This window comes from Arachis ipaensis, chromosome B01, assembly GCF_000816755.2.
Source record: "Arachis ipaensis cultivar K30076 chromosome B01, Araip1.1, whole genome shotgun sequence".
Classification (NCBI taxonomy): Eukaryota; Viridiplantae; Streptophyta; class Magnoliopsida; order Fabales; family Fabaceae; genus Arachis; species Arachis ipaensis.
Window position 1 is genome coordinate 36,461,408 of NC_029785.2, and position 26,003 is coordinate 36,487,410.

General features: G+C 40.1%; 1 protein-coding gene and 1 long non-coding RNA gene across 2 annotated transcripts in view; one reads left to right on the top strand and one right to left on the bottom strand.

The window, feature by feature from the left end:
* LOC107605566 overlaps positions 1–2,021 on the top strand; it is a 37,495-nt gene extending 35,474 nt beyond the window's left edge. Inside the window, exons 5-7 of the mRNA XM_016307482.1 lie at positions 1,158–1,306; positions 1,649–1,729; positions 1,992–2,021. Of these exons, the coding sequence (XP_016162968.1) occupies positions 1,158–1,306; positions 1,649–1,729; positions 1,992–2,021 (260 nt within the window). The remainder of the gene's footprint in view (positions 1–1,157; positions 1,307–1,648; positions 1,730–1,991) is intronic.
* On the bottom strand, positions 4,155–6,463 carry LOC110269432. The gene is made up of 2 exons (XR_002358311.1): positions 6,413–6,463; positions 4,155–4,344 (listed from the first exon to the last, which is right to left on the bottom strand). It is a non-coding gene; the product is annotated as an uncharacterized LOC110269432 (long non-coding RNA).

Genomic DNA, 26,003 nt, shown 5'->3' on the forward strand with positions numbered 1-26,003 from the left:
TATAAAAATATTATAAACTATCTCTTTATTCTTCTAAAAGCGTAAAATGTTTATTTACACTAGTCATTGTTGAAGAAATACTTGATACTAATAAAATGCAACATTTCAATTAATCGGACTAGAGCATTAAGATTTATCGGTTTGTAAGTAAATCACGGACAGGTTTGCTAGTTACATCTTGGTTAAAATTTGTACCTTATTAATAATTTTTATGCATAAATTTATTAATTAACCATGACTAAATATTTGAAATTAACAACTATATAATTTCACAATAATAAAAGTCAATTGTCTTACAATTATTTTTTTTTTAGTATTTGTTTAGTTTTATTTTTTACATTTTAAGACTATGTAAATTAAATTATTATTAAATAGATTCTTCTTATGCTATTTTTTTTGGTATTTTCTCACAAGAAGAGACTTGTATGACAGTCTAAAACAAAAGAAACCGTTAACTATAATTTAATTTCGCACTTGTGTAGCCAATCTCTTTCTAAAGAGAACACGCAAGCCTCTGTTGACAATTTAGTTGTCAGCAATCAACATTAAGATTTATTCTCAGATCCTATGTATCAGTGTTTAACTGAATACATTGATTCAAAAATTTTCACGGTGAAATAAGAGGTCCAAAGGACGATACGCCAAGAGTTTCAGAATTTGGCCCAGACATTACCTCCTCCTGTGTAAGGCCCAGAATCTTTGAAAAGTCTTATTATGATCAAGTCTCAAATCCTACAATTATTTATAGCCTTAATTTCAGAGATTATTTTATTAAAGATAATTAAGGCAAGTTTTGATTTATTGGATTTGAGATAAGTTATGATTATTATCCAATTTTATAATTATTGGATTATTTTCTATATTTAAAGTATAAGGTTGATAGTTATGAAATAATAAGGATTTTATAAGATTTGGATTAGATAAGTAATATTTAAATATTATTACTGCTATTTTGGAAAAATGAAGAAATTAAGTATATTATTTCTAATTTTTGGATTTGCGATTGTCACTTGGGGTTACTGACAGAGCCACTGCCGGGTTGATAGGGAGCTGCGGCTGCTTCGTTTTGTGATTTCAGTGAGTATTTTGATTTTTGAAAGCCCTGCGTTAGTGCTCTGTTCCGTGTAATAAAGTATTTGCGATGTTAATGGTTTTAGGAGTTAGAATCCAGTTTGCTTATGCCGCTTGTAGCTGTTTCTGCTCTCGAGAGAGCAAGCCGAGCCGGGTTCTGAATGCCGGTGATTTTGGGCAGAGCGAAAAGAGCTCAGTTGACACGCTTGGGTTAAGAGCGGCATTGCAGTTTAAAGTTTTAAACAGGCTCATATTTTAGTATTAAATAGTATAAGTGTCGTCGTAATGTCCGAGCTATCAGAGTCGCGCAGCCGGAAGTGTGAGCTCTGGTAGTTAGGGTGTTACATCCTGCAAACAGGGTAATGTCTACTTCTCGAGGTGAAGAAGCAAATGGCAATAGGACAAGTAACAAAAATTAGTTATCTCTGTTTTAAGTATTTTTTTTAAAGTTTGCCAACTGCGAATTTCATGGTTAATAGTAAGTGAATATAGTAACAAATGAACAATCAAAAACCGTGTTTAATAAAACTGAAAATGATCAAAATAAATATTTGTAATGTATACATTTAATATGCAGGCAACTAATCGTGATGGACAACTGTATGAGTTGGATGTCGGCAAATGTGAAGTTGAAAGGTTACGTTCATTAACAATACCAGTAAGTAAAAATTATTTTATTTGGATTATGTTCAGTATGAATAATTTGCCTATGATTTCAAAATTATTTATATTTCAATTGACGTTTGAAATCCCCAAAGAAATGCTCGTTAATGAAGAAGAAGCAATGGTAGCTATATATTTATATAATGCTAATGGCTCCCCTAAGTAAGTATCTTGTTAATATACATATAGATAAAAGTTGTTAGACATTTTATTTCATGTGGTAAGATTATTTATTATTATAATTTTTTTTACAACAGCGAGAAAAATACTTGTACACGAAGGTGTAGATGGTTGTAGAAGATCATTCGATGCACTTAAGCCTATGCGACAGATAGATGCTAATGTAAAACTCTAAATTGCACTTTAAAATTTTTATTTTTAAACCTCTGATACGGTAACACCCTACCATACAGAGTCTTATGCTTAAATCATAATTAAGAGATGGCAAGGTATTACGACCTCTAATAATTAAAATTTAGTACATATACTAGTATGAATAAAGATTATAACTAGGAGCCTTTGAAGAAAAAGGGGTAAAATAAAATCGCAACTCGAAAGCACAACACTCCGATCGAAAACGTGACGAACAAGGATGAACCAACGTGAGATTATATATATACAAGGGAGTGTCAAAAAAACATAAATATCAAAATTCATAATCCGGTTGTGAAGATAACCGGTCCGAGCATAGCAATATATACAAGTAAATAAAATAGGAAACCCCAAAGAAAACCCCAAGGGACATAAATACAGAAGACCTATTCTCCAAAATCCCCTCTAAGAGGAGTCATCACAGATTGTATTATTTAGTGGAGATAAAAGTAGCTAAGCAAAACATATAAACCAAAATAGAAACCCAAGAACAAAGGATCTTCGCTAATCCAGAAGTCTCCAGCACGTCTCAGCAAGAAGCCTCACGTCCTGCATCTGAAAACTATAAAATCCGCATGGGTGAGAACCGGAGGTTCCCAGCATGGTAACAGTTCCCACATATTTAACATGTAATAACAGAGGAAAGCCGAAGGCAATCCTAGAACTTCCACCAGATCAATTCAAAGCTTATAAACAAGCTAAACCATAATTGGCAACTGACTAAAGATTCTTCAGTCTAACTAATACTTTTCTTTCCAAATCCTTCAAACCTCCCAACCAACAGCAAGAGTATAATATGGCAAACACAGTTATATCAGACAAGAGATATACAAATAGGAACAGATAAGGCATTTAGACAATTAGCAAGTAATATGCAGTCAATTAGACAATCTCAAACAAATCACGTAGTATGCAATATGATAAATGCCTATCCCTAATGGCTGATGATATCATCTGTCGGTTATATAGCCAACCCGACAAGTCCTGGTAGCTAACCCTTGGACTGTCCCTCTGTCGCGCATCCCCAACTCGAGTTATACTCAACATAATCGTGATCATAAACATGATCCATATCCAACACCCTCACTGGTGTATTTTTATGGGGGCGAGCTCATCCGGAACTTTCACAGTGTCCGACCACACTTACGACATAGGGTCAACAGAGTCTCGAGTCTCCACCTGGAGCACGTGGTGGCTAGCCACTGCTTTCTTCCAAGGAAACTCGTGTCTCAGATAGTGGAAGTGCAACATTCACATTTCATTCAATAGCATATATGCATTTATACTCGGCCATAATCAATAATGGCACTGCCGTAACACGGAAATAACTCAGCCATCTGGCTCATGGTTAAATCCATAACTAGCCAATTCATAACAATTACAGCTTTTAGGCTCATGGCACATACAGCACTTCCACCGCTATCCTCAGCATCTCATATAGTCGTCTTTGATCCTCATTGATCATTCATTTTTCCCTTGCTTAACTCGTAAGTTACCACATCCCCTAGCTCCTCTTCTCATTTCTAGGCATATCATAATGATTTAAGACATAAGTGGTGAGATTGGAGGCTTAGAAGTATGAAATTTGGCTTTAAAAACTCAAAAATCAACTTTGGGATGAAAACAGAGCCACGCGTACGTATTCTTCATGCGCACGCATGGATGGCAGAAAAGCGGAGCGATGCGTACGTGTCAGCCACGCGTACGTGTGAGTGCATTTTGTGCTCCACGCACAGAACTCGTACAGTGCTCGCGCAACTCTCAGGAATTTTGGCTGGGCAACCATTTTAGCGCATCGACGCGTATGCGTCGCCCACGCGCACGCGTGGATGGCATTTTTCTGAAAAACGACGCATACACATCAAGTGTAACACCCTAACTACCAAAGCCCACGCTTCCGGCTGCGCAACTCTGATAGCTCGAATATTACGGCGACTCTTATACTATATAATACTAAAATATTAGCCTGTTTAAAACTTTAAACCGCAATACCGATCTAAAAAGAATACTTTCGTTCGATAACGTACATTCACAGAATACTATACAACTTACAAAAGCTCATAAAGAATACATCCATACACACACACAAAATAATATTACAAGCATTAGACAACACAATTCCTATCCCTCTTACAGTATATCTCAAGATAAAGGCGAGGGTACAAACAATAATCTAAAGCAATACAGAGCATTTCAACAACAACTAAATAAACCCTTCGTGACTTCAGCGTCTATATCCTGAAAGGGGAAAAATGTAGGGGGTGAGAACATCATCCTCGAAAGGGTTCTCATTAGAGGGTTTTTGGGAATTACTGTAATAGGATACGTGAAGATAAACCGTACCAGTGATTAATAACTGTCTTATGCCCCTTTTCAAAAACAAAGGTTTACAATAAAAGAGAAATCTGAAATCCTTTTCTGAAAGAAGAACCGTTCAATTCTCAAAAACTCAAAAGCCTTTCAAAATGGTTTATTTATGTTGAACCAAAACAGCCTTTCATATTTTATTCCAAACCAGAAACACAAAACCGAAATCAACCCGCGGTTCATCTCATTCCAACTACGGCCCTAGGCCCAAACAAATCCAACCAACAACCAATCACCACAATCCAACAGAGTCCCAGTTGCAAACACAGATAGGAAGTTCAAGCACAAGCAAACAGTTACAGCAAATAGAACAAGTAGCAGTTAATCTCAAGTAATCACATAGGCAAACCAAGTACAATATGCACACGTAAACAATGTCACATAGATGCATATGATGCATGCCTGTCCCTAGTGGCTGATGATATCATCTGTCGGTTATAGAGCCAACCCGACAAGTCCTGGTAGCTAACCATTGGATTGTCCCTCTGTCGCGCATCCCTAACTTGAGTTATACTCATCATAAACTTGATCATAATCATGATCCATATCCATCACCTTCACTGGTGAATATTTACGGGGGCGAGCTCATCCGGGACTTTCACAGTGCCTGGCCACACTTACGACATAGGGTCAAAAGAGCTTCGAGTCTCAACCTGGAGCACGTGGTGGCTAGCCACTGCTTCCTCCCAGGGAAACTCTCATCTCCGATAGTGGAAGTGCAACATTCACATTTATCAATGATTCAGCATATACATGCATTCAATCTCATCCATGGATCAACATCCATCTCAGCCATCCGGCTCACGGTTCAGTCCAGAACCAGCCAATATTCATATCATATACAGCCATTCCGACTCACGGTTCAATCCAGAACCAACCAATATTCATAATCATACACAGCCATTCCGGCTCATAATAAAACAGCACTTCCACATTCAACATCATCAATTCATAAAATCGGCATTTAAGCCATAAATCACTTTTTCCCAAATCATTTCACTTTGAAATCAAGTTTCAACTCTTTTCAGCCTTGGCTTTAGAAATCTCGTTTCTCAAATCATCTCAGGCTCATAAGCCAAATTTACTCAAAGTGAGTTCCCTTTTTAAAACAAAGCCACTCTCAGCATTCTCTTTCCAAAACTTCCAAAACCATGGAAAGTTAAAGATTCCTTTTGAAACATTCAAAATCACCCATCCAACAATGGGATTTTTGTAACAAAAGTTTCTCGGCAGAGTCCCAAGTCCTTAGGGGAGAATAGCATAACTCATTTTGCCAAATTCATTTAAAATCATTAAAACCTTGGCTTTCCGATTTGAGTAATAAAATAAGATCTAAGCCAAACCGAGTTACGTAATCGTTTACTTCCTTCAAAGCCATTTCCTTTACTTAGACAAAACCAGCTTCAACCCCCATGACGAATTCTAAAGCGTTTCAACTGTTCAAAATTGTTTGTCTTGCAAAAGTTCAGAATTCAAAGAGTACTTAAAACTTTTCTCAAAACATTTCAAAATGAAACTTGTCAATAGACATTCAGGTTCTTTCAATGTCATTGAAACTCCTTTAATTGAAACCCTCAAGTCAAATTCAAAGGGATTGCCCCTGTCACATTTAAAACAGCTTTAAAACATAAGTTTCACCTAAATAACTTTCTCCTGAAAGAGATACAATGCCTTTCTTACGAAGCAAGACTAAATCACAATTTCCTCTTTAATAATTCATTTCAAAAGCATGAATCATCCTTTTCTTGATAATTCAAATAAAATAGTAGAAGTCATTTCACAAAGCCGCACGACAGTCGAGTCAAACAAACACCCATAATCATACAAAACAACCAAATAATACATAGGACTGATACAATCACCAAATACACATCCTCACATCAGTACACATATGTAATAATTCCAATATACAAAATATAGTTTTCGGAAAGCCCCCTACCTCAAAACGCAATTCCATAACCCAAACGCCTCATTAAGTCCTTTCCGCCTCAACCCGAACTTACGGCAACCAAAACCTCAGCTCCCAGCCACTTTCGCAATAACCATAGCAACACTAATCGCAACATATAATAATCAGGACTCGATCTCATGTTACCAAAACTCATATTCAATAACCAAACACAACCGAATAATAACGCGAGGCTTTTTCGAAACATAAGATACTTACTGTAATACGAAAATGAAGCAGCTGCGATTTTGAACAGGCCCGGCAACAGCTCCGGCGGCGGCCAGAAGCTCCGGTGAATCTACTATAAAAAACCACGCAGTATTAAAACCCTCTCGAAATCCAAAAAGGCAGAAACCTCAATTAAAACCCTTACCGGAAGAGTTCTCCGGCGACGGCAGCGAAGTTCTCCGGTGACAGAAACGGGCAAAAGCTTCGGCGGTGGTTTTAGCAGCGGTGGTAAGAACAGCAACCCAGGGGTGACGGCGACGCGGCTCCACCACCATTGACCAAGGAGCGTGACAGAAGCGTTTCCCCCCACTCAAAGGCGTTCTCTCCTTCAAACCGGATCGGGGCACACCTCCAACACTGGCGAGGCAGCAGCTTCGAACAGCAAGCCACGGTAATGGAGGACTTCAGCGATAGTGGAAGGGCAGCGGAGGACCCGCGATGGCGGAGGCACGGCTGCAGAACAGGAACCCCCTTTTCGCCGATCTCTCTCTCTCCTATTCGAGCTTCTCTCTTCGGCCCTCCGTGGATGACGAGGACTCAGACTCCGCGGTGAGGAGGACGACGGCGCGAGCATCATGGCGGCGGCGGTGAGCTAGTCAGCGACGAGGAGAAAGGCGAAAGCCCCACGCTCGGCCTCTCCCTCTCTCCGGTGCTACTCTCTGCGAACATCCTCTCGTCGCGGAACGGCGGCAGCGGCGCGGATTGGCAACTTGCAGGGCTGGCGATGACGACACGACGACAGTGATGAAGCCCGACGCGCCGGCGCGGCCTCCTCCCTCCTCTCCTCTTCTTCTTTTCTTTCGCAAGAGCAGTGCGTGTGTGTGTTCATCACAGTGCTGCGCAGCAAAGAGGATGAAGGAGAGACTGTTGGCTGCGCAGCATGAAGAGAAGGGTTTTTGGGGATGGTGTATCAAAATTAGGGTTAGGGGCAATATAGTAATTTCAGATGAAATTGGGAATAATATAGTAATTGAAACCCCAATTAAATCCAACACTAATTGTATATAGAAAAATACTATTTGCTCATCAATCTTACAAATTATTTTCCATAAAATGCCCAAATCAAAATAATTAGAAATAATATACTTAAATCCTTTATTTTCCCAAAACAGCAGTATTAATATTTAAAATATTACTTATTTAATTCAAATCTTGTAAAACCCCTCTTATTTCATAGCTGCCAAATTCATAATCTGAATATAGAAAATAACCCGATAATTATAAAATTGGATAAAAATCATAACTCGTCTCAAATTCAATAAATCAAAACTTGCCTTAATTATCTTTAATAAAAATGATTTCCGAAGTTAAGGCTATAAATAACTATATGATTTGAGACTTGATCATAATAAAACTTTTCAAAAGTTCTGGGTCTTACATCAAGCACGCCTACGCTTGGGGGGTCATTCTGTGAAAAATTTTTCTAAGTTAAAAGCTGCAGAATTCACATATTAAACCCCCAATCTTCCAACGGACATAACTTCATCGTTTTAAAACGTTTTCCACCCGTTCTTCGAACGACATAACAACCCCAGATCAAATTTCAGTTCTAAATAAATTTGGCACAAAACGGAGATCCGGAGTTCAAGTTACGTCCCATTAAAGTATGCCCAAAAACCACATTTTCATTCAAAACCACAAAGTGCCATTTTTAAACAAACCAATTTCATCCCTTTTTAGAATCAACCAAAACATGCCAATTTCAACCCTTTTTGAAATCAATCAAAATATACCAAAAATCAACATCATGCCTCCTCAACTCACACATTAACAATTTACCACAATTCACAAAACTACCATTCAACCATTTTACCCACTTCAATCAAATTCATTTCTCATTCCAATTTCCAATAACACCATTACCAATTAACCAATATTTTATATAATTACTACCATGATCACTCTCGACATGGTTACATCCATAATTCAACCTCAAACATTCAACAAGCATATATCACAACATGCATTTCCTCATATATCACACCATCAAGGCATCAATATTCATAATCACATATATGACCACATCATATATCTCAACCATTCAACAACATCATCAATTCAATGCTTATCTTAGGGCCTCTAACCAAAGTATTTCCTACTACATTACATTTTAGATACGAGAAACCGAGACCATACCTTAGCCGATTTCCCAAGCTCAACTGGAGCACTTCCAAATCACTTGTCCACAAGCTCTCAAGGTCTCAACACCTCCAAGAACATATTTTTACCACCAAAAATCCCTTTTCAAGGTTTTCAAAGTCTCAATCAAGCTCCAATATCCACATACACACAACCTAAGCCGCAATCATCATACCCACACACAACATCTTAATACCCAAACATCATAGAACAATAATTTACACTAGGATTGAGAATATTACCACACTCAAGGTCCAAGTAGACAAGATTAACCTTCTCCTTCAAGAGAGTTGGGTCCTATAACATCAAAGAGCCCAAAATCTCAATATTTCACCCATGAAATTCGAAAATAAGGGCTAGAATTTCGAAGAGAAAACTGTGGCTTACCTCAAGATTGATTGTATGGGTTTTGTGGAGCTCTCCACGGTGAACGCGTGGCCACAAACGGTGTGGCAAGCAAAGCTCTAGATCAAAAGTTATGGTGGTTTGAAGATCAACCAAGGGTTAGAACTTGGAGAGAGTGTTCTTCCCGCATTCTTGCCCTATTTCAGCGTGTTTGGTGTGTTTTGAGGAGAGAGAGTGCTGAAATGAGTGTTTTAGGGTTTAGTTATGTTGGGCCAAGGGCCCACTATGGGTTCGATTGGTCCGGTTTGGCCCGTTCGGTCCAATTTTGGTCCGATTTCTATAAAATTGGTACCGAAATTCTCGTCTCAATCTCCTCTATCATATTTAGCCATAAAAATCACATTTTTGGCTTTGTAGAATAAATTCTCATTTATGGGTTAATTAGCCGTTAATTAACTGGGTTTTACATTCTACCCACCTAATTAGGAATTTTGCCCACAAAATTCAAATTCAATTACCTAAGAATAAGTGCGGATAATCCGTTCGCATCTCCGACTCAAGTTCCCAAGTGTGTTTCTCAATACCGCCTCGACTCCATGCCATTATGACTAATGAAACCTCTTTTCGACGCAACCGTTTGATACTAGTATCATCGATTCTGACTGGAGCCACTGGAAGTGTCAAATATTCTCTTAACCGAACCGATTTAGGTTCTAACACATGGCTAACATCAGGAGTATACTTCCGAAGCTGTGACATGTGAAACACGTCGTGCATGTTCGAAAGATGAGGTGGTAGAGCCATCCGATATGCCACCAGTACAACCCTTTCCAGGATCTGAAATGGACCTATGTATCGAGGATTCAACTTCTTCGCTTTAATTGCCCTACCTACTCCCGTGGTTGGAGTAACTTTAAGGAAAATATGGTCTCCTTCCTTAAATTCCAAGGGCTTCCGCCTCTGATTGGCGTAACTTTTCTAACGACTCTGCACCGTGAGTATCCTATTTCAGATTTTCTTGACTTGTTCAGTGGTCTCAGCTATCGTCTCTGGCCCCAACAAGCCTTTCTCTCCTGCTTCATACTAGCATAGCGGAGATTGACATTTTTTCCCATACAAAGCCTCATACGGAGCCATTCTGATGCTCGCATGGTAACTATTATTGTATGCAAACTCCACTAACGGCATATACCGGTCCCAACTCGCCGGTTGGTCCAAAACACAAGCTCTCAACATATCCTCTAGTGTTTGGATCGTCCTCTTAGATTGACCATCTGTCTGAGGATGGTAAGCCGTACTCAAGCTTAGTCGGTTTCCGAAAGCTTTCTGAAATGCACCCCAAAATCTCGAAGTGAAACGAGGATCTCTATAAGAGATTATAGTAGCTGGTACACCATGAAGTCTTACAATCTCTTTTATGTACAACTGTGCTAGCTCCTCAAAGGTGTAAATCATTCGAATGGGTAAAAAGTGAGCTGACTGACGAACTGATTTCTGCTAGTAAAGAAATCCACGAATAATATCTCATTGTAAGTATAGTTTCTAAACCAACAGAGAATCCTTTCATACAAAAGTTTTGGTTGTCACTAAAGCAAACCCAATAAAATTAATAACTGAAGTATTTAAACCTCGGGTCGTCTCTCAAAGAATTGTAGGGAGGTGTATTTATTATTGGTTATGGAAGATTATCTTTTTGGGGTTTTTGAATAATGAACAGGAAAAGTAAATTGCAAGAATTAAAGTAATAACTAATAAAGCTCTTAGCAAGGTATGAGAACTGAAAATCCTATCCTAGTTATCGTTATCAATTGTGATGAGAATTGTTCATTACTCACACTTAGTTAACCTTTACTAAATAAAGGAAATTCAAGTGGACTAATCAATGGGATTCCTCAAGTCCTAGTCAACTCCTGAGGAAAGACTAGCTTTAGAGGGATCCAAATCAACCAGTAAATTCCAATTATCAATCAACAAATGAGTTTGATAACTCAAGTGTCACCAATTACTCAATTCAAGCTAAGAATGTAAAAAGTTAAATTAAAATCATAAATCTGAAATATCTCAAATTGCATTAAATAAAAAATCAAATCTAACATTGGAAGGTTCATAAACCAAATTGGGAAAATAAGTAATTAACAAGTGAAATAGATAAACCAAAGCATTAGAATAAATAAAAGTAGAAGAAACACTAAATTAAAGGAACATTGAACTTGGAATTGAGAAGAATCAAACCTAAAACTTAGAGAAATCCTAAATCCTAAAACCTAGAGAAAGGAGAGAGCCTCTCTCCCTAGAAAACTACATCTAAAACCTAAAATTATCAATAATGAATGAATAACTGAATGAATAATTGATTCCCCCATTCTGCAGCCTCTATTCTGTGTTCTCAGGCTTCGAATTGGTCCGAAAAGGAGCCCAAAAATCGCCCCCAGCATTTTCTGCAACTTTTTGCACATGGCGCATGTCACGCGTACGCGTAGGTCACGCGTGCGCGTCATTTGGCGATTTTTCTTGTCGCGCATACGCATCAGTCATGCGTACGCGCCGCTTGTGTTCTGTGCTAGGCACGTGTCCGCGTCGTTCATATGTGCGCGTCGCTGCCAGTTTCTCAAAAACTTCATTTTCTTGCGTTCCTTCCACTTTTGCATGTTTCCTTTATGTTCTCTAAGTCATTCCTACCCTATAAAACCTAAAAATACTTAACACACAGATCACGGCATCGAATGGTAATAAAATACTTAACAAACAAATCACGGTATCGAATGGTAATAAAGGATAATTAAAATTAACAGTTTTAAGGTCTAGGAAACATGTTTTCACATATATCACAGAATAGGCAAGGGATTGTAAAACCATGCAAATTATATGAATAAGTGAGCAAAGACTTGATAAAAACCACTCAAATTAGCACAAGATAAACCATAAAATAGTGGTTTAGCAATCTCCCCACACTTAAACATTAGCATGTCCTCATGCTCAACTTAAGAGAAACTGAAAAAGAGTGAAAGCAGAATTGGAATCTATGCAATGCAATATATCTAAATGCAAGCTACCTATATGCATCATGCAATTCTAATTACTATCCACCTATATATATAACGCTTACATGTGGTTAAATTGAGTCATATTTTCAAGGAATCATATATGCACAACCAAGGGCTAAATCATATCAAAATACGTTCACGATTGAATTGAGTTAATCAAAAGAGTTCACAAACTTGCAAGATAAACAGTGATCAAACATGGATATATGGATATGAGCTATTGAACCCTCACTAGATTTGTATATACACTCTAATCACTCAGTGTTTGGGGTTAATCACTCTACTCTTCTCTAGTCATGCTTTCTGAAACTTTGTTCTTCATCTAATCAATCATCAAATATTTAATGTACAAATGCAAACATCATGAGGTCTTTTCAAGGTTGTAATGGAGTTAAGGCAAAGGTGAGGGTATATATATATATATATATATATATATATGGCTAAGTGAGATATGAATTGAATCCTTGATTAGTCTAAGATCTCACCTAACATATACATACTCTATATAACTCTAAAATTATGCCTAGCTACCCATGATTCTCACTTTTTCATTTCACACTCATGTACCCAATCATTTTTAATTTTTTTTACATATGCATTGATCTTTTACTAAACTTAATACTGGGGTAATTTTGTCCCCTTATTTATTTATTTAATTATAGGGATTTTTTTATTTTTCTGAATAAACATAGCATATATCAATGCACATGGTATTTTAATTATTTTGGTTTCATATGAGCATGCATCCCAAATTCCAAATAATTTGTCAATTCAATATTTTCCTATCAATCTAAGTTTCCACGGTTTTCCACACTTAATTGATACACAATCTCTATCTTAAGCTAATCAAAGATTCAAATTAGGGTAAATAAATTTGTTTTTTCTACTTAAGGCTAGTGATGTGGTAAAATGCAGAATAAATGGGGATTAAAAGGCTCAAAGTGGCAAACAAAGGTGATTGAAAGGGTAGGCTTTTTGGAATAAGTGAGCAGAAACAAATAATGGCCTCAATCATATGCAAGCATGTAAATACATTAAATAGTGGGCATATAGAATGGAACAAAATAAAGTCTGCAATTATAGAGAAAAACACACAAGAATAAAATTTTATGGCTAAATAGTGTAACCATGTAATTAAGCTCAAATCTCACAGGTTGTGTGTTCTTAACTCAAAGACCATATATTAGTCATGTATATCATGCAAGTAAGACTAAGGAGTTTCAACTCAAATCAATGTGAATCTTTAAATGGCTTTTATAAAAATAAATATATTCCTTGAAAATGGATTGTTGTGATTGTGAAAATCTAGTAATTTCTAGTTTACTCTCTATTTTCAATTAATACCAAATTTTTATATGCTAAAAAGAGTAAACTAAACTTAATAATATATATTTTTCTATATCACAACTAATAACTAAGAGTGTAAATCAAGCTAAATATCTAAGATATATACAGCCCAAAGTGCAAAATGTAATAAAGTAGAAATAAACAAAAGTATAGTAAAAGAAAATGTGCAAATACTGAAAGGAAAATAAGATAAAATAAAATAAAATAAAAATACAGAAAATGAAACAAAATAGGATGAAAAGAGTCTGAATTAGTTCACTAAAATAAAGTCCGCCAGAGATGGTGACCTCCCCACACTTATATAATAGCATCATTCTCGATGCTCAGTCAAGCTGCGTGTGAAGGGTCGTCACCGTTTGAAGGGTGTGCTAATGGTGTCTCTGTGGGCTCTGGCAGTATAGTAGCCTGTGGTTCTACTTGTATAGGGGCTTGGGGCTCTGCCTGATGTGGCTACTGAGGCTGATCCTGATGTGCCTGCTGCTGGTCTGCCACCTGTGCCTCCTCGCCAGTGCATCCTCCTCATGTGCATCCGCCTCCTCCTCAGAGGGCTCTGATGATGTGTCAGGCTCGGAGGAGATGTCAGCATGTCCTGATCTGATCATCAGCTTCAGATACTCGTAGCGGCACTTACTGCGGTGCTCCATCTGATCCAGGGGCTCAAAGAGTCGGTGCACTAGGTGGTAGATGGGCTGGGAAGCGGTTAAGGGTGTTGTGGGTGTGGGTGGAGCAGCAGGTGCTAAAGGGGCAGTAGAGGGTGTGGCTGCGTCAGCGGAGGCAGTAAGGGAAGGAGGTCTATGGCCCAGAGCTTCGAACCTCTTGCCGTGTGGGATGATCTTCCTGCAGTCGGCAGCTAGGGGCTTCTCATCCTCAGGCTCCTAGGGTACCTCAGCCCGGCGGGCCATCTGAGTAATCAGATATGAGAATGGTAGAGTGCCTCGCACATGAACTCTAGCCATGGAGTGTCTGATGAACAGTGGAAGGTACAGGTCCTTGCCTTCCATAATGCACCAGATGAGAGTTATCATGGCAGCTGTCACCTCTGTCTCGTGAGTGCTCAGCATCACATAATTGCTTAGGATCTGTTGCCATATCTGAGCCTCATCATTAAGATAAATAATTTTTATACCTTTTGGGTTCACTGTCGACTTACCCATAGCCCATGGGACAGCAGGATCAATGGCTATGGTGCGCTTAACTGCCTCCCAGTCAAAGCTCATGAACGTCATGGATTCCTCAGCCTTCTGGTAGCCATCTGGCTCGTCTGATTTAGGCTAGAAATGGAGGATATCCTCAATGGCCTCCTCAGTGACTAAAATCTATTTCCCTCTGAGCTGTACTGCATCTAGGGTCGTCTTGTAATAGTTGCAGTAAAATTTCCTGATCCAAGATGCATTAACCTCAGTCAAATTCCTTTCTAGAAAGAACCAGCCTCTCTATTTTATCTACTCTGTAGTGTACTGTTGTAATTCATTGGGTATTCTGAGGGTCTTTTCCAAGTACAGGTGCCTCTTAGTCGCAAAGACCTCATATTTCAGTTCACAGTAGCGATTTGCAAACTTGATTGGATCAGTCGCAGGCACTAATTGATCCACTTTTTCCTGCGGAGTGAAGTTCTTCTCATGCCAGGAATCATCATACAGAATATCCGATAGAGCCATAGATGATTGGCCTCCTTTCCTTTTACCCGTGGTGGCCTTAGCCTTTCCCTTTTCTTTTGGGTCAGACATCCTGAAAAACAGAAATTTCAGGATATAATTTATCAAACTAGAGCAAAAAATAGGAAGGCAAATAGTATTGAAGCAATATAAGCAGTAGATGGGCAAAAGAGGGATGAAAATCAGAGTATGAGGTGAGTCAGAGAGATATAGAATTTTGGACTGTATGCAAGATAAAATTCAAAGAATTCAATTAAAAATCACAATCGAAAAACTATTAAATGAAATGCAGGATGCTTGTTTTAGCAAGAAACAACAATAAACATGCTTTGGAAGGTGTTGAAAGGGGTTAGTGTAAACTAAGAGAAAAGTTGTAGTTCCTAGAAAATAGAAGTTCACAAGATTAAAGAACAAGCAACTCACATTCAAGCAGATAATGTAGAGTATTGATGATAACTCAGGAAAAGAAAGCACAAAGAGAAGTAAAATCATCAACAACGTAATGCAATGAAGAAGGGAACCAAATGGAATGGAAATGCTAGCCTAGTATCTCATGAAATGGCTTTGGTGTAAACCAAGTGAATTGCATTGTCAAAAGTTCCAAAGTCAAGTCATGAATGAAAGTTAAGTAAAACAGCTTTTCAGAAAAAAAAAAATTTGGGCAGCATTTCGGCAGTAAAAGGGACGTTCCCGGAAAATCAAACAGCAGAATGAACAATGTAAGCAACAGCAATTTCAAATAGAGTTAGCAGCTGATATAAGGCGCAGAACAAGTTGTACCAAATGAGCAAGTAATATGGCAGTGAGCAGAAAATTGAATCAATATAAAGTCAAGGTAAATGAGCAACCTAAGCAGCATGGTTGAGTTTAAAGATGCAAGTGCGGAATTAAAATGGGAAAAATTAAATTGGAACACTGTAGGAAGCAAATGAAATTTCAGAAAAGCAGCACAGAAACATGTAATAAGCCAGCAATTTCAAGTAACATATGAATATTGAGATATGTTAGCAGCATGAAAGATAAGGTAATTCATGTGACTCAGACATTATAAAGCAAAACAAAGCAGCATGCTGGTTGTAAACTCAGTTTATCAGTTTGGATTTCTTATGAAGGCAGTAACCATTTCAAGTATTAAAACCATGTAAAACCAGAAGAATCCAGCAATTTAGCCAATCCAAAACAACAATAAACAGGTATATGCAGTCATCTTGGCCTCATCAAATTTAGAAAGCCAGCAATAATTTAAGATATGGATGCAAGGAAGTAAATTCACTGAATTAATAATGAGGACCAACTTGCAATAGGAATCGAATAGCTGCAGTAACTCAGATTTGGATTTTTCTAAAATCAGACATGAACAATTCAATTATCAAGTAATCAATTCGACTCAGATAGGATCACATCAATTTCAGATAAGATGCAGCAGCAACAAGAAACCAGTGTCAAAGGCAAACAATGAACGATGAACATAGTATCAATAACAAGTCAGCACAGGGCACAGCATATCGAACTAATTCAAACAGCAGGTACAGAGCACTTATCAGACCTAGAATCCTCTAACCACATCCTAGCTACCTAACCACCTAGAATCCACTATGAATCATGCATATCTAACAAACCTAAATTGAACATAATTTAAATTATTCTAACTAACTACTTGAACATAAAAAGAAGAGTGTAAAACATAGAGAGGAAAGCAGCAAAACCTGGGTGGGAAGTGATAAAAATGGAAACGAAGAGAAGGAGAGTGGTACGGTGGCGTTGGTAGTGGCGGCACGGCGGCTTTGGTTCTGCCCGCGGCGGCTTGGGGCAATAGGAGGGTGTAAAGGGGGGTAGGGGGAAGAGGAAGAGAACAAAGGGGAGAAAGGGAAGGGGCGACAGTAGTGGCGAGGTGGTGGTGGATGGCGGGTCTGTGTTGGCTACATCGGCGGTGGCCACGGTGGTGGCTGGTGGCAGTAGGATGGTGAACGGGGTAATGGGAAAGAGGGAAGGAGAAGAAAAGAAGAAAGGAGTGAGGGGAGGGGTTAGCGGCGGTCGTGGTTGGTGGCGCTGGTGCTGCTGCGTGAAGGTGATGGTGGTGAGGGTGAGTGGTGGTTATGAAGGGAAGAGAGGAATTGGAACGTTGAGGAAGAGAGGGAGAAAAAACATGCCAGGGGGGCTAGGGTTCTCGCGTCAAGGGGGTTATAAAATTGAATCCACGTGTACGCGTGGATCACTCGTGAGCGTGGATGAGGTAAAAATCCAACGACACGTCATGGATGCAAACACGTAAACAGGGAATAATGAAAATGACGTGTACGCGTTGACCAGAATTGTGCTAAACACATGAATCCAGCGTCGTTTTGGCGCCACTCTCTGTTTTATTTGAGGGGCAAAAATTTTCATGTGATGCGTTCGCGTTGCGCATGCCCATGCGTGGTGTGCTGAAATAAAAGTGACGCGTACGCATCACGGACGCGCACGCGTGGCCCAATTTGTGCCCATCGCACACCAGCCGCACGATTCTAGCCCAACTTTCTGGTTGTTGGATGAAGACGCCGATTTGGAATCGACACCCACGTGTGGTCTACGCGCACGCGTGGTGTTTTTTTTTATGCAAAATGTAGCACGTAAAATGGGGATGCTGATGCAGATGTTATGAATGATACTAGGGAAAAATAGAATAAAACAAAACTAAGAATAAAATAAAACAAAATAAAGCTAAGACTGAAAAAGAACGATCATACCATGGGGGTTGTCTCCCACCTAGCACTTTTAGTTAAAGTCCTTAAGTTAGACATTTGATGAGCTGCCTGTCATGGTGGCTTATGCTTGTGTTCATCTAGAAATCTCCACCAACGTTTGCAATTCCAATAGCCTCCAGGGTCCCAAACTTGGCACATAAAGCCTTCGAGCAAGTTAAAATAGTGGAGCAGGCTCCAGGAGTGTTGATTATCAAAATGAATTCCAGGATCCCAAACCTTTCTTTTGTACCCGTCTTAACTCTGATCTACATTATTCTAACCGGGTGGTATTGAACCTTTCATGCCAACTTCTATTACTAACCATCTCTCTCTTACTCTTAAAGCCACAAAGAGCTCTAAGCTGGCCATCTGTTTCAAGCAAACCATATTCAAGTGGGAAAGTAAAGATAAAGGCTAAGGATTTTACCCACTTGAAGTTTGTATTGGGTGGTAATGGCCTTGGGAGAGGTGTTTCCAGTGGTCTTTCAAGCTCCACTCCCTTGTACTCTTCTGTGAATTCTTCCACTTCCTTACAAACTTCTTCAACTGCAACCGCGTATTGATCAAAGTCTTCAATTTCTTCCTCATCACTCAAGTCATAAGTTGGAGGTTGAGAAAAGTCTACCTCCACATGATCTTCATATTCACTTGGGGAAGATTCTTCAAGCTCCAGGAGTTCAATTACGGATGCAGGTTCATCACTAGGAGAGCTTGATTCATGATCATTGATAAACCCCGATTTTGTGGTTTATCTTGCGCTTATTTTGGGGGATTTTATCAATATTTCTCACATTTATTCACAAGAATTGCATGGTTTTGTGTTCACTTCCCAATATTACTCTATGATGAAAAACATGCTTATTTTGCCTTGAAATTTCCATATTTTAATCCTCTTCTATTGCCATTCGATGTCGTGATGTTTTTGTTGAGTAATTTCATGAATTATAGGGTAGGAAAGACTTAGAAGAGAGGGAAAAAGCATGTACAAAAAGGGAGGAGCATGAAGAATTGAAGTCTTGGGAGCAGCAGCATTGGCGCGCCCGCGCACTCCACGCACACGCGTGGATGGGATTGGCTGGAAGCGGCGCGAAAGGATGGACGCATTCGCGCAGATTGAAAGATTTCTATCGACGCGCACGTGCAACTGGCGCGCACGCGTGGATCACAAAATTAATCGGCGCGCGCGCACACATGGCGCGCACGCGTGCGAAGCTCCACGTGACCTCATTAAGAGAAATCGTGCCTGGCAATTTCTGAGGCCAAGGAGGCCCAACTTCAAGCTGTTTCTGCATGGAAAAGACCCAAGGATGCTAGGGGAAAAGGGAGATCACTCATTTTACACTAGGACACAATTTTTAGCTAGTTTTAGGTTCTTTGGTTATTCTAGAGAGAAACCCTTGTTCCTCTCTAGATCTAGTTTTCATTTTGATCTTCCCTTGTTGATTTGTGAATTGGATTTTGTTAATTACAGTTTTAATTGTTCAATTTGAATTCCTTGTTACAATCTTGCTTACATTTAGTGATATTTTTATGATTCTTGTCAATTGTCATTTTATACCAATTTCTTAAATATTGTGAATCTTGACTTGTTGATGTTACATTGATGATTTCTATGTTTAATCTTGTTGATTGCTTGATTGTATGTTGATAATTGTTAGTGGGTATTTGTGGAATTCAATTTAATTGCTATTTTGAACATGTCTTTTATTAATGCTTACCAAGTGTTTGATGAATTGTTTACTTTGATTATGGAGTAGTCTTTTCCACTCTTGGCCTAGGTCAAGGGAATTGGATAAACTTGAATCATTGGGTCTAATGGGTTTGATGAATTGGGAGCCCTTGGTGGTCAATTTGATACTCATTGACGCCAACCCACTACTAATTTAATTAGTAGGTAGGTTGGGACTTATGGGTTGATGTGTCCAAAGCCATTTGACGTACTTCAAGTCTAGGGGTAGATATCACATACTTAAGACTTTGGGGGTAGACTTAATGAGCTTGGTTCCTCATAATTGTCAAGATATAGTTGTTGGACAAGGATTGTGATCCCAATTCCCACGCCTAGCCAAGAGTTGTTTTTATCATTCATATTTGAAAACCAATTTCCAATTTCAATTGCCTTAGTTATAGTTACTTGTTTGGTTTAAGTAGAATTAAATAGAATATTGCTTGTTCATTGGAATTGCTCAAGTTTTACTTAGGTGGTTGAATTAGTTTATTGCAATTTAAGATTACTTGCTTGTTAAGATTTCCATTTATTTTTATGCTCATAACTCACAACTCCGGATTTCTAACCAATGTCGAAGCACATGTTTGCCCATTCCTTGTGAGACGACCCGAGGTTTGAATACTTCGGTTATTTCTGTTGGGGTTGAACTTGTGACAACCAAATCTCTCTTCTAAATTTGACCCACCGAGGATTGTTGTTGGTAGAGCTATACTTACAACGAGGTGTTATTAAAGAGAAATTTACCAATACACCCTTGGGTGCTCTCAAAACATGGTCAAATTTTTGGCGCCGTTGCCAGGGAATGGTTGCAACATATGCCTTGATATTGGTTATGTGAATATGTGAATATTGTAGATATTTTGCTCTTTCAATACTTAGCTATAGTTTAAAATTCTTTTGCATTTGTACTATGACTTTCAAGTTTGATGACTCAGTCTCAACCGAATTCTAGCTTAGCCAACTTTGATCCCGAGATTGAAAGAACTTTGTTACACACTCGGCAAGCTAGAAGGCGATTGGACTACACGCCTAGTACTTCGGCTTCTCTTGAGGAAAACACCGAATCACTAGACGTTACCGAGAGTGACTTGGAGTCCGCTACTTCCTATTCTTCTGTTGGCACTACTAATACATTTTTGCATCCTACAGGTGAGCCACACATGGCGGAGCCACGCCGGATCACTTTGCATGAGCAAGGAGCTCCGGATATCATACTTCAACCGTTACAAGCAAGATATCCTAACCTTGATCCAAACTTTGAGTTGAAGAGTAGCTTGATAAATCTACTTCCTAAGTATCATGGGTTGCCGGGTCAAGACCCCATCCGACATTTGAAAGATTTTCATGTTGCTTGTTCTACGGCTCGAAGGCATGGAGCCGATGAAGTAGCCATCATGGTTTTTGCCTTTCCTTTCTCTCTTGAAGCGCAAGCAAAAACATGGTTCTATTCGCTACCGGATGATATTGTGACTAATTGGGATTTCTTGAGAAGAGAGTTTCTTGGCAAGTTCTTCCCACCGGAGAAGACCGAGTACATCCGGAAAGAGATTTCGGGCATAATGCAAAGAGACCAAAAGAGCATGTATGAGTATTGGTCTCGATTCAAGAGGTTATTGGAGTCATGTCCATATCACGGAATGACCACTCGCTTGCTCATTAGCTACTTTACCGGAGGTCTTTGTGCGGAAGATAGAAGATTGCTTATCGCCTCTAGTGGCAGGTCCCTTTCGAAAAACAAGACGGAAGGAGAAGCTTGGGATTTGATAAAGGATGTCGCCGAATCTACACAACACACAAGAGTGAGGAGTAACCCCCTTAAAGGTGTGGTAGAATCGTCCCCCTCCGAAGCAAGTCTAACCAAGGCACTTGGGGATATGACCACCATCCTTACACAAATTCAAAGAGATCAAAGGGAGTACTCCTCCGGTTGCTCAACTTGAAGGCCCTCCTAGGATTTGTGGTTTGTGCTCTAACACCACACATTACACCGACCAATGCCATCAAATTCAAGAGGAACATGCCCTTGTGGTAGCCAATGTGAATTACAACAACCGTCCACCATACCCTCCTCAAGGTCAAAACAACTACCATCAAGGTAGTAATCAACATCAAGGGTGGAGAGATAATACACAAGGAAGCAATCAGAACCAAAGGTGGAACAACTCTTCTTCTCATCACAACAACAACCAATCTTCATCCCAATACCACCATAATAACACCAACTATCAAGCCAACCAAAACCAAAATAACTACACCAAGTACCAAACACCACACCATAGACAATAAAATCAAACTCCTACATCTTCCAACAATCAAGTTGATGAGCTTAGAGCCACTATGGAAAAGCGAGATGAGATCAACAAGGCTCAATTCGAGGCCTTGAACACTCAATTGGCCAACCTCACCAACATGCTCTCAAAGATGAACATGTCAAGCCAACCACCGACTCCCAATAACAACACCACTCAACCCTCAAGTTCCTCCAACCTTCCATCACAACCCCAACCAAACCCAAGAGGCGGTCTCAACGCCATTACTCTACGGTCGGGGGACAACATTAGAGGAGATACCCCCAAGAGTTATGGTAGAAATGCATGAGGAAGAGGTAGTTGTTGGAACTCCACATGAAGAAGAGGTGGTAGACAAAAGGCATGAGGAAGAAGGAGTAAACCTCAAGGAACCCAAGAGGAAGGCTATAGTTGATGAATCAATTCCTATTCTATTTCCTTCCATGGTAAAGAAAGCAAAGAAGACACCGGAATTTGATTTAGACATGCTTCAAGTGTTCAAAAAGGTTGAGGTAACCATACTACTCCTTGACGCTATTCAACAAATCCCCAAGTATGCAAACTTTTTGAAGGACTTGTGTACTCACAAGGATAGAATAGGGGAATTGGAGACACTATCCTTGGGTAGTTCGATTTCTTCCCTGATGGAACCTATTCCAAGAAAATGTGGTGACCCTGGACCGTGCTTAGTGTCTTGTTGTATTGGTGGATACACTTTTCATGATTGTATGTGTGACTTGGGAGCTTGTGTTAGCATCATACCGCTTTCCATCTATGTGCGGTTGAATTTAGCTCCATTGAAGAAGTCGGCAGTGAGGTTTGCCTTAGCCAATAAAAGTGTGATCACAGTAATGGGGATAGCTGAAGATGTACTTGTGGCAATTAAGGATTTGGTTTTTCCGGTTGACTTTTACATCCTTGAGATGCCTCCAACGGAAGGTAGAAGCTCATCCTCCGTCCTACTTGGTAGACCCTTCCTCAAAACCTCCAAATTCAAGCTAGATGCCTTCACCGGTGTATATTCCTTTAGGGTTGGAGACAAAACTATCAAGTTCAATTTAGAGGAAGCCATGAAACATCCTCCCGAAGAACATTCTATGCTCCGATGCGATATAATTGATGAAGTGGTAGCGGAAGTGCGAGAAGAAGATCATGACAAGTTGTGCTACCCCACCGTTGAGGAGATGGATGACCAAGAGGATGAACCTAAAGAAGTTGTCAAGAATGAGTCCCATGAGCTTGATGAAAAGGAACCTCATCTTGAGGTAACAAGTGAACTGAAGCCCCTTCCCTCCCACCTGAAATATGCGTTCCTAGAGGACAACTCAGGGTTTCCAGTCATCATTGCCAGTGAGCTCTCAAGTGAAGAAGAGGAAAAGCTCCTAGACGTTCTAAGAAAGTACAAGAAAGCAATAGGATGGAGCCTTGCGGATATTGTGGGAATTGACCCGCGTAAGTGCATGCATAGGATATTTCTCCAAGACGGAGCCAAGCCGGTTCGGCAACCGCAAAGGAGGCTCAACCCAACCATCCTCAACGTAGTGAAGAAAGAGGTCACCCGACTACTGGATGTGGATATCATATACCCTATTTCCGACAGTGAGTGGGTGAGCCCGGTTCAAGTTGTCCCCAAGAAGTCGGGCATCACAACGGTCAAGAAGGAAGACGGAGAAATGGTCACTAAAAGAGTACAAAATGCGTGGCGAGTATGTATTGACTACAGAAGATTGAACGCCGCCACACAGAAGGACCATTACCCCTTATCCTTCATCGATCAGATGTTAGACCGCTTGGCAGGTAAATCTCACTACTGTTTTCTTGATGGATTTACTGGATATTTTTAGATACATATTGCTCCTGAAGATCAGGAGAAGACCACGTTTACATGTCCGTTTGGCACCTTTGCCTATAAAAGGATGCCATTTGGACTATGTAACTTCAAAGACAGTGGTATACACAGATCATGCAGCTTTGAAGTACTTATTGACAAAGAATGAGTCAAAGCCTAGACTCATACGTTGGATCTTGCTTTTGCAAGAATTCGACATTGAGATTAGGGACCGGAGTGGATCTCAAAACCTGGTTGTGGATCATTTAAGCCGCATTGAGAATTTAAAAACTGATCTATTTCCGATCAATGACTCATTCCCATTGGATAGTTTGCATGCTGTGTCGACTAGTTTTCCTTGGTTTGCCCCAATGACGAACTACTTAGTTGCAAGAATCTTCCCTCCCAACTTTTCGAAAAACCAAAGGGACAAGTTGAGGAGTGATTCCAAATACTATATTTGGGATGAACCCTCACTTATTGAAGAGAGGTGTAGACTAAGTAATCTGAAGGTGTGTCCCGGAATCCGAATTTTGACCAATTATGGAAGCTTGTCACTCATTCGACTGTGGTGGCCACTTTGGCCCACAAAGGACTGCTAAAAAGGTGTTGGATTGTGGATTCTGGTGGCCAACCTTATTCAAGGATGCTAACCGGTTATGTGTGTTTTGTCATCAGTGTCAGAAGTCAGGAAACACATCCCAAAGGGATGAAATGCCTCAGCAACCTATGTTGTTCTGTGAGATATTCGATGTATGGGGCATTGACTTTATGGGACCGTTTCCTAACTCTAGTGGGTATTTATACATTCTGTTAGCGGTTGACTACGTGTCAAAGTGGGTGGAGGCCGTGCCTACCCGCCTTGACGATGCCAATACCGTTGTTTCTTTCATTAGGAATCACGTTATATGCCGTTATGGGTCGCCATGAGCAATCGTGAGCGACCAAAGATCCCACTTTTGTAACAGGAAGGTAGAAGCATTGCTCAAGCGCTATGGAGTGTCGCATAAGGTTGCTACTGCTTATCATCCGCAAACAAATGGGCAAGCGGAAGTGTCCAACCGGGAAATCAAGAGAATCTTGGAAAAAGTGGTCAATCCACAAAGAAAGGATTTGAGCCTCCGGCTAGGAGATGCACTATGGGCATACAGAACGGCTTACAAGACTCCGATAGGGATGAGTCCCTTTCGGATCGTCTATGGTAAGGCATGCCACCTTCCGGTGGAGATTGAGCATCGAGCATATTGGGCGGTAAAGCAGTGCAACATGGATTTAGCCAAGGCGGGTGAAGCTAGGAAGTTACAACTAGAAGAGCTTGAGTGTTTGAGGACCGAGTCATATGAGAATGCCCGAATTTACAAGGAAAAGACTAAAGCATTCCATAACCATCACATTCGGAAGAAGGACTTCCAAGAAGGAGATGAAGTCCTCCTCTACAACTCAAGGCTCCGATTTATGCCTGGCAAGCTCCGTTCTAGATGGGAAGGACCTTTTAAAGTGAAAGAAATGAAGCCCTACGGAGTGGTGGAATTGTTTGATCCCAAAAGTGAAGCAACTTTCAAGGTGAATGGGCATAGAGTGAAGAAATATCATGGTTGCAAACCTCCAAGGGAGCTAGAGGTGTACATATTGGAGGATGCACCAGGTAGAAATAAAGCTTAAGAAGAGGACCGTCTAACTTAAGGACGTTAAAGAAAAGTGCTTGGTGGGAGGCACCCCACCGTGGTAAGAACTTCCTTGTTTACACCATCTTTTAGTATCTTTAGTTCTTTGAATTTTATGATCTTTTAACGATTGATTGAGTGCTTAGGAATGCTAGCTTTGTTGATTCTGTTAGATAGGTAGAATGTTCATATAGATAGGTTGTGAAAAGAGATAAAGAAAAAAAAAATTTTCTTTGAAAAAGGGCACCGACGCGCAAGCACACAGTGCGCGCGCGCGCCGGTTGCGAATTTCCATTTTCAGGCCAAAAACCCGAGAGTCAGGCCACCATTGTGCCCAACTCGTGCCAGGCACCCACGCATTCGCGTACATGCCGCTTGCGCGCCCCATTGCCAGTTGACCATCGACGCGCAAGCGCACAGTGTGCGCGCGCGCTGATGGAGCTATGTGGAATCTCTGGTACAAAAACCAGAGAGTTGTGCCACGATTGGGCCAACTTTGTGCCAAAACTGACGCGTCCGTGTGTAGTGCGCGCCCGCGCCAGCTGTAGAATACCACAAGCACGCGTCCGCGCATGGTGCGCGTCCGCGCGCA